The sequence below is a fragment of the Atta cephalotes genome (assembly GCF_000143395.1).
Source record: "Atta cephalotes unplaced genomic scaffold scaffold00024, whole genome shotgun sequence".
Lineage (NCBI taxonomy): Eukaryota > Metazoa > Arthropoda > Insecta > Hymenoptera > Formicidae > Atta > Atta cephalotes.
The window spans coordinates 4,751,334-4,762,082 of record NW_012130088.1 but is presented as its reverse complement, the minus strand read 5'-3'; the positions used below and the strand labels follow the sequence as shown (position 1 = coordinate 4,762,082).

The 10,749-nt window shown below is 30.6% G+C and overlaps 1 protein-coding gene across 1 annotated transcript in view; it reads right to left on the bottom strand.

The window, feature by feature from the left end:
• LOC105620173 (outer dense fiber protein 3-like) overlaps window positions 1-10,328 on the bottom strand; it is a 14,527-nt gene extending 4,199 nt beyond the window's left edge. Inside the window, exons 1-2 of the mRNA XM_012201678.1 lie at window positions 10,244-10,328; window positions 9,782-9,976 (exon numbers count right to left, since the gene is read on the bottom strand). Coding sequence (XP_012057068.1) covers window positions 9,782-9,976; window positions 10,244-10,328 — 280 coding nt within the window. The remainder of the gene's footprint in view (window positions 1-9,781; window positions 9,977-10,243) is intronic.
• Between the last annotated feature and the right edge of the window lie 421 nt (window positions 10,329-10,749).

The following is a 10,749-nucleotide window of genomic DNA, read 5'->3' as shown; positions in this document are numbered from 1 at the left end:
TACCTAATAATAGAATAACTCACAAATCTTTTTAATTGCATTTCAAAACTGATCGTAGGAAATACAAACGATTTAAAATAATAATTTTTACAACGGGAGGATTTATCCGGTCATACATTCGCATGTCAAATAGTAGTTGCGAGCCAGCTGCGCTGCTAAGCGCTTCCCCCTCCAATTTGACTCGTCGGCCGATTTCAGGGAGTCAGTCATCGCGATATAGGCCTTACTCCCCATAATAAACTATAGGAAACTTCGATTTTTTTTTCTTTGTTACACTACGTCGTACTATTGGAAACTTGGAGTTTTTCTTCTTTGCTATTACGTTATGTGTAGAAAAATTTTTTCAGAATTTTTTAGTACCACATTTTCTCATGTTGATAAAAATAGTTACCAATTAGAAAATACAGGATTAAAAAGTTGAAAAAAAAATTCTGAAAAAATTCTTAGCGCTCTAGAGGAGCCTCTGAGAGGAATATTCCTCTGAGAAGAATTAATAAGATTTGTCTCTTGCCGTTTTTCTGTAAAGTTGATAGTATTTGAGTAAAAAATGATTGAAAATCAATATTCAGCGATTTTTAGTAATTTCTTATTAACTATTGCGAAAATTGTAAAATGATAGAAGGCTTTTCGACTTCCGTTCAGTTCTCTACCTGAGCACAAAATATTTGGTGGTAATTTTGGGACACCTTATACATCCTCCATTAAAAAAAAATTGTAATGTTCAGCTAACGCTAAATATTCATAGAAAATTCGATTCGTACTACCAATATATTAGGTAGTAAAAAGAAATCATTATTTTTGCATGAAAAAATAATGGATTTGTTTTTATTAATATACCAAAATACCTAATATACCAAATATTCCGAAACAGTAAATGAATATATATAGAATCATAGAATGTGCAAATGTCGATGAAATGTTCAAAATTGTATGAATATTCCTTGTATATTCCACGAAAATCGCGAACGAGTAGTACACATCTTCGCTGACAGAAGGTCGCGCGAAGAGTATTTATTCGTAAACAAGAATCACCTGAGAGAGAACATAAGGAAGCACATTTATCTTGAAGTGAGCCTCAAAATTGGGTTCCAAAGTGGAAATACATTAAATGTGTTTTCCAAAGTAAATTTTTTTTTTAATTGATTTACGGACGACCTGATTTTCAAATTTTGAAAAAATTAAAATTTTGCAGAAAATATTTATATATTATGAAAATATTTCTCAAAATATATAATGACATATGTTATAAATGAAATTTTTAACTGACATTTCGAATGTTTCTTTTATATACTGTAAATATTCGGAATATTTTGGAGTACTCTTGGAATGTTTTTTTTTGGGAGGGGGGAGGGGATTTTAGAAATATTTTATGAATATTTTAAGAATATTTAACGTTTGCTGGGTACGTCATGGTGACGTGCAAATGTTCGCTTTATTATAAATGTACCATAATGTTACAGCAATATCATAGTGATGTGTGATTGTTTTGTAACATATGTTATTTTGTTATAATCACAATGACATTATATTTATTTCTTCCTAATTATTGTGGCTCTATTGTGACATGAATATGATCTTTTGCTATGGGGATAATTATATAAATTTCTTATGTATTATGTTGTGACATGACAATTTTTGACCGTCACTGTCGTGGATCATCGAGCGGGGAGATCTTCCCAGCAAAGAGCGAGCGCGCAAGCGGACGCGCGTGCAAACGTGCGCTAATCATTTCTTTAATTAATTTATTTGTGAGAACTTTTTTTTAATTAATCTTACATTTAGATTTAAAATTACTCGGTAGCTGAATTGTTGTTTTATAACTTGTCGTCTTACATCATTGGAAGAAGAAAGACTACTACGCAGAGAAGGACGAAGATGAGATAATAGGCTGAGAGCCGCACTCGGGGATCCGAGAATAAGGTCTCTATTCTTAGGCTATGTGTGTTTGCTTACGCATACACAATCGATACATATATAACCTAAGAATAGAGACGTTATTCTTTGAGATTATGCTCTGACAATAACAGGAAGACGTAAATTATTATTAAAACTGCACGAAGAATAGAGCATTCTTCATGTATGACAAACTTGGTATGACCTACCATTGCGAGAACATTGTCGTGGAACGAAATCTAGAAAACGACATCTAAATCGAACTAATTCAAATGATTACTTTTGACGACACTTTTTAATGGCCTCGTCCATATAAGTTCGGTTTCTTGGTTTTTATCCTCCATGTGTATATCCTTATACCGTGATATTATTTTTGTTTAACATTAGATTTGTTTTTTATTGCTGCATTCTGATGCAATAAGTTGAAGTGAAACAAACGTATATTTGTTTCACTTCAACTTATTGCATTGTATGTACCAGTTCAAAAAGTGCACAATACAAAACAGACCTATTGAGTGAATACAAGAATAAAATGATTCGTGGAAGCACTCGAGTGATGTTTTTGAATGCAGCTTAACTATAAAATCCGTGCTAGAGATTCGTTTCGATTTGCGCCGATCTAATCTATTCTGGGTATCAATTATGTATCTTTTTTCTTAGGGTGAAAATGTGAAAATTTTTTGTATGTATGTGTGTATATATACATGTACAGCCGGTCACAGAAAGATTGCAACACAAACTTTTTCTCTAGAGCGAAAACGTGAAAAGTGAAAAATGTTATGTATGTATACAGCCGGTCACAGAAAGGTTGCAAAACTTTTTTTTCGATTTCCCATGGGTTTCGGAATGCAGCCTATTCATCAAGCGATTGATTCTTATTTGTGGATCCATGAATAAGAACCAATCGCTCGATGAGCAAGCAGCATTCCAAAACCCATGGGAAATCTTCCAAAAATAATAAAGGTCGTTTAAACGAGTTTTATTTTTGGAAGGTTTCCCAAGCTTTCCTGGATAAAGCTAAATATTTTTTCATAAATCTATGGACTTTTTAAATGATAATCGCACCTTTTATCTATTCAGGGTCAATTTTGGCCATTTTTACACTCCCTCCTTTAAGAAAGGAGGAGGAGAGAGCTTTAAGTACAAGATTTGACTATGAATACGGGCATTAGGGTCCGTATAAAAAAATCTGTCCATGCCTTCAAAATGGCAAATAAAAGTAGTAAGGATATATTTTTAATGCTTACAGTTTATACTTTCGTATTTAGAAGTTAGTTTCATAATCGTAAATTGGGACAAACGTGTTTGTCTTATCTTGGTTTAAGTGTTGCGTCATCCCCAATTATTGTTAAACCTGCTGGGCTTTTTTCTTATGCAGCACAGAATTTGCAATAATATCGTTGCAAAATCTTTGCAATATTGCTGTAACATGTAATGTTGCTGCAATGTTGCAGAAGTGCTGCAACTTTTGTGCAACTTTGTGCTTTGTGTATAGGTTATTTTGATTTTACATTTCGTTTCTATTACTCTCCCACCGACGTCTCTTGTTTTGTAAATGCGCGAAACACATTTGATACTAGTAGTATTGTTGCTTGAAACTATGTTTTCATTTGAAATTTTTATTAAACAGATTGTATATTTCTTCATAACTATATATTATTTCTTTATAATTATATAGGGTCTTTCAATAGGGATGCTCGAAATTTGTTAGATCATAGTAGCCATGTTGTTAAAGTGACATCTGTCGAATTTGTTGTGAATTTAGTAGTGTATGACAAATCACCATGGAAGATCATAGTGTTTAGCAACGTGTGTAAATCAAAATTTTATTATCAAAATCAATGCTCCGTTCGAGAAACATTCCGCGCATTACGTGATTTTTATCTCCGCTACAACCGTCTTGCCGAATCGACTATTCGACGTTTGGTGACCAAATTTGAGTCAACCAGTTCGATAAATAATCAGCCAACACCAGTACGCTGAAACGCAAGGTCTGCTGAAAACATCGCTGCTGTGCATGAGAGTGTACGGAAAAATTCGAGGCGGTCAATTTCTCGTCGTTCACAAGAATTTGGCCTTTCTGCGACTTCAATTTGGCGAATTTTGCATCGGGACTTGGATCTGCACTCCTATAAAATTCAATTGACCCAGGTAAATTTAAGGTAAACGACCATAGACAACGCCATGTGTTCACTGATTGAGTTCTGGAGCAGTTGGAAGTTAACCCAAATTTCGACAAACAAATCATCTTTAGCGATGAGGCCCATTTTTGGATGGATATATGAACAAGCAAAATTGTCGAATTTGGGACGATACCAATCCACGCGAGATACACCAGCTCCAAATGTATCCCGAGAAAGTCACTGTTTAGTGCGGATTTTGATCTGGCGGAATCATCGGTCCGTCTTCTTCAAAACGAAGCGGGCGTTGCCATAACTGTCAATGGCAGATCGAGCAGATCGATGATAAGCAACTTCTTGTGGCCTAAAATGGATGATATGGATATCGATAACATGTGGTTCCAACAGATTGGCGCTACGTGCCACACACCGCATGTCACGATGGACATTCTGCACGAGCGATTTGACGGCATAGTTATCTCGCGCGGTGGCGACATGAATTGGTCACCGAGATTATGTGATTTAACGCCTTTAGACTTCTTCCTTTGGGGGTTATTTTAAATCGCAGGTCTATACGAATAAACCGCAAACAATTGATGCTTTCAAAGTAAACAAATGCCATCCAGCAAATTCAGCTAGATTTATGCGAGAAAGTCATCGAAAATTGGACCGCCCGAATACGTGTCACCAAGCGAAGTCGCGGCGGACATTTGAGCGACGTTATATTCCATACTTAATGCCATAAAGTATTCTTCTAAATAAAAAAAAAATTGAGTGGATATCTCACATACAACTTGTTTTATTTACATTTAAAAATCGAGCGTTCTTATTGAAAGACCCTATATAATAACATTTTCTTATGATTATAATATGAAATACATCAATAATAATGTTTTGCATTATTTCATGTCCACAAGTTTTTCAATAAGCCATTTCCTTGTGATTCATACATAGTGAGGACAAATTAATAAGCCAATCGAAAACATGGACCGATGGCCAGACTCTGTTTTTCTAGGGACCTAGATTGTCAGCGTTAATAGGGAATTTTTGTAATAATGTGAATCCAGATACGGTCGCTAAAGCGATGTTATCCTTTTTTTAATTAATTATTAAAAAGGAGATAACGTTATATTGTTAGATGAATCAGTCAGAAGTATGCGCGTCCAATGTAGCTAGAAATTGGTCACTAGTAAATAGGAGATCATTAGTCATCTATGTAAAATTTTTTCAAAAATGTTGAAAATTTTAATATATTTATTTTAATATATTTAATATATATAATATATTTAATATATTTTTCATATTTTACATGTATACATGTATAGAAATATATATATTTATATATATGTATATATATGTATATATATATGTAAAGTATGTAAAATATATTAAAGTTTTCAACATTTTCAATCCTGAGCGAATAATGATCTCCTATTTACTAGTGGCCGGTACGTTACTAAAGCTACATTGGATGCTCATATATCTGAAACTCAACCGTCTAACACTGAGATAACGTGACTTTAACTTGGAGCTTTAGATAACAGCGCATTGATACAGAATGGTGATTAGTGAAAAGCCAGTTAGAATTAAAATTTACTTCCATTGTTCATCAATCAGCGTTCGGTGTCAAAGTGCTGTTGCCGATCCGATATGAGGATTCAGCGTTCACCATATTTGGATAAAAAATATTGCAGCAATATTACAAAATATTGTAATTTTAATATTTTGTAAAAAATGTTGCAATATACCTATTGTTACAATATTACAATTTAGTAAATAAATATGCGGCCCCGCCATGAGAGGGATATGTTTCTCCTAAGGAAAAACGTCCAAGAGTCCTATAAGAAGGAGTACGCAAATGGAGTTAGCGAGTCTTCTGGAGATTCCTAACTTTTTCGAGACTTGTTCGGATTCCCACCTAGATATTCTCTAGCTATCATTTCATCCTTGTTTAACGTTCGATAAATAACAAGGATGAAGTATAATCCCTAGGTGGCACTCGGGAATCTGAACATAGCCTTGGATGTGCTTTCTAAACGAATATTTTTTTATCATAACTTTATCATATGTATTTTAGAATTTGATGCTAAACAATAATATGCAATAATTAGCAATTAATAAAACTAAAAAAGAATAATTATTATTGAAATATTACTTAATGTTACTAAAATATTGCATAATAACCTATTTTCACATACAAAAATACACATGCCGTACCATTTGAGTGAACCTAAGGGGTCGCTATGCTTGTCCTAATGTGTTGAATTTTTAACTTAAAATGTCATTTGTTACCGTTATTTGTTAGATTTCGTTTTTTGATCGGTAACAAATAATGACATTTTAGTTTAAAATTCGACACGTTAGGAGTATTAAGACTAGTTATGGCATGTATATTTTTGTATTTTTGTATGTTTCGCAGTTTTAGTGAAAATAAGTAGTGTCCAAAAAAACAGCCGGTAACAAATTTTTTTTTTCATTAAAAAATTTATCACTTTAGCTTAGTTTAGTGACCCCTTTAACCCATAGAAACGATATAGCATCTACTTTCCGATTGGTTTTTTTGACGTAAACTATCACTAGAAACAAATATAGTTAGCAGATAACATATTAAGAAAAAAGTAAAAAATTTTTTTACAACTTCAATCACACGTTATCAATTTTAAAACCATGGAGGGAAGTCGTACTTTCCTTCATCTTTACCTAATAAATGATGAATTAATGATGGTTTCAAGCGATAACAAATAAAGATTTTTGTGTCATCACCTCTCAGACTATTATATTCTTTTCTTAGAATTTTTTATAAGGATGTTTCAGGATTTAATGAACAAACTGTGGGAGCATATTATACAAGTGTATTCTACAAAAATAAGAAAAAAATATTATATGAAGTTTAACTAGAAAAATGCTTTTATTACAAAGTTATAAACAAATATTGAAACAGAACATGAAATAGAAAACAACGAATTTTACATTGCACAAAAAATAAATGTGTACATTTCATGGAAAGGTTGAATGTGTTAATTTCGTATGTATTCACATCATATTTACTATCTTTAAACGACATGTGGCTGTATTCATAGTCAGACCTTGTACTTAAGGCTTCTTTAAATTTATCTTTAGATACTCAAAAGTTATAGTAAAATATTCGTAGAGCATCTGAAGATAAATTTAAAGAAACCTTAAGTATAAAGTGATTATGAATACGGCCATATGTCATTTAAAGATAGTAAATATGATGTGAATACATACGAAATTAACACATTCGACCTTTCCATACATGAAATATACACTGTCATTTTCTACAATGCAAAATCCGTTGTTTAAATATAAGGCCTAACTATGAATACGGGCAATAGACAATAAGGAACTGATTAGATGGAAATTACACTCAAAGATGGATTGGTTGAGAGGACCGATCCTCTGGCCTTCAGGATCGCCAGATTTAATGTCTTGATTTTTACTTATATGGAACTTTAAAAGATAAAGTTTATAGTACAAAGGTGACTTCGCGTAAAGATTTAATATAGCATAGAAGATTAAAGCAATATTGCTGCAATGTTACAATATTATAGATTGTAATGTAACATTGCAGAGATATTACAGAAATATAAATTAACAATATGCCTGCAAAATGTTAGTAATATGCTTGTAATATTCCTCAACAAATATTGCAAAACTGTAATTCTTTAATTGTTACAATAATAATAATATAAAAATATAAGTTTTTACAATATTTATGTAGTACAGTCTTTTAGTTTAATAGTTTTTATGATATAATAATTAATATAATTTATTTTATATTTTATATTTAAATAAAAAATTTATTGTTTTATTATTGATTTATTATTTGATGGCTATTTCATTAGCTAAGTTATATTTTAATATATATTTATTTTAAATATTTATTTTATATTTGAAATCAAAAGATTGTATAAGTTTGGATACAATCAATGCATCATTATCGGATAAGATTTTAAGCAATTAAGCTGCTGAAAACGATTTATCGAAATATTATGTGATGATATATTTATACTTGAACGCAAGAATAAACTAGCGCTCGAACTTTATTGATAAATTTCATACCGTCATTTTTTAATCGATTTCAATTGACTCGGAATGGTTTCAAATTAAAAAGAATCATTACGATTAACTTAATCCATGATAAACTTATCAAGCGATTGTATTATTATATTAATATGAATAATATTTGTAATTGTTCGGGGTACATACATGCTTTATCCTTAAGAATAAATTTATCCTTCAGAATTAATACTATATATTTATTGGAATATTTTATGATATTATCATAAAAAATTGCTTTTGGAAAGTACATATCACTAGAAATGCAATTTGTAGAAAAATTTAGTGAGATATATGTATAGAAATAGTTTTCATTTTAGAGTCTTCGTAAAAAATTTATCTAAATACATTACATTGCAATATTGCTGGAATTTTTGTTGCAATATAACGAAAAGTGGACATCTTAACATTGTTGGAATTTTGCAACAATGATTCAGCAATGTTTCGCAATCTTTCTGTGCTGTATGAGAATGCAATGAATTAATAATTCAGTTACAAGAAGCAACAAAATTTTCAGGAAATTCATACTGTAATAAGTTCCATATTATATCGATGTCAAGCTATTGCTGCGCAAGGATGACATTTCGAAATGCGTTATTATTAAGTGTGGGAAAAAGTTCGTGGCGTTTTTCCCGTTAGATGACATTAAAAAAACGCCATGAATTTTTTCCTACACCTAATATTAATTCTATTAATATTTTGCACAATGGAAAATCTATTATTTTCTGTTTTACACTTCAATATTTGTTTGTAAGTTTGTAATAAAGCATTTCTAGCTAAATTTCATATAAGATTTTTTCTTATTCCCACTTGTATGTAGAATATGCTCTTGCAGTTTGTCTATTAAATCCTAAAACACCCTGTATATTTTGAAATATTCTAAAATTTTTCATTCTATAATTTCTAAAGAAATATCGGAAACTTTTTCAAAGAACTACATGAAACACATTTCTAAAGTGCTAATAAAGTTTATATCCTTTCTGGAATTCTTTATATGTATATGCGTGTATTCTGAAATATTTTACAATTCTTTTTTACATTTCTTATTTATAATTTTATATATAATTTCACCATTTCATAGTTTCTAATAAAATCTTATAAAGGATCCTGCACAAAATATATGACCATGAAATGGATCCCAGCTAATTTGGCTGAATTTGTAATATGTTGTAGTTCTGATCAACAGTCCCCATGGGCAAAGTAAAATAATGAACAGTTTTTGTACATCAAATTCTGTCAAAACAGATTTGTGTCCATGGAGATTTTTTTCAGGATGATCAGAGCTATAACATATTATAAATTTAGTCAAATTAGTCAGAACCCATTTTCCGTATATTTTGTGCGGGATCTTTTATAAGATTTTATCAGAAACTATGAAATAGTGAAATTATATGTAAAATTGAGAAATTTTAAAATTGTAAAATATTTCAGAATTCACACATATTAAGAATTCCAGAAAGGATATAAACTTTATTAGTACTTTAGAAATGTGTTCCAATTTGTATTTTAAAAAATCTAAAAAATTTTCTAAAAACTTACAAAGTTATTCAAATTTTGAAAAATTCAGAAGTTTACAAAAAAATTCTAAAAAAATTGTATAAATTCTAAAAAAAAAGTTACCTCGGATATTATAACAATATTTTATACAATCAGAGTATGATTTGATTTAAATGATCAAATTTTTTTACCACGATGTTTTAAGGTATGTCCAAAGGTAAATCCCTTGGGTCTATGTTCTTTGATCATGTACTTCGGTCCTGGACTTTTTGCCACTTCGAAGATGACACGACGACCTCCAAACGTATATGCTGGGTTTCGATATCTTGAAATACAATGATCTTTGTGACCGACAAGTGTCTTAAGACGATATTTAGGCCCTGGAGCTGTAAAATACATAATAAATTATGTATTAATAATTCTTATAAAATGGTTTTTGAATGTAAATACATCAAAAAGCAATAATGGCTATGACACATACTACTAAATTATTTATATAGTGTTATAATAATGTTTATAATAATGTTATAATAATGTTTATTTTTATCATGAGATTTAGTACTTTATTGGAATATTATATAAAGTTTGTTATATATATTTGTTTTCACCTCCATATAATATCTTTATTTAAATTAGATGTGATGAATGCGTACTGATAAATTGACATGTTATGGTGCTCTTTTCCTCTAACGTTTTTTTTTCATTTTTAGCAGTTCTGCGCTCCTTTTTTAATGGCATTTTTTTACTTGTATATTTGAAAATTTTATTTATGTATCATATATTACACATGTCATATTACTATAATTTTAATTCCATTCCAACGAAAAAACAATTGCTCATATAAATCATCTTAAAGCCCATGATGCAAGTAGACATGTGCCCGTATTCATAGTCAATCCTTGTACTTAAGGCTTCCTTAAATTTATCTTTAGATGCTCAGCAGCCAACGAATTCGTAGAGTATCTAAAGATAAATTTAAGGAAACCTTAAATATAAGGCCTGACTATGAATACGAGTAATAATGTGTGTTTCTGCGCATATTTAGCTGCAACCAATCAGAGCTTAACATTTTTTTCACCATTTTTTTGGTGGATTTTGTCAATCAAAGAGATTTTTATATATATATATATATATATATATATATATATATATATATATA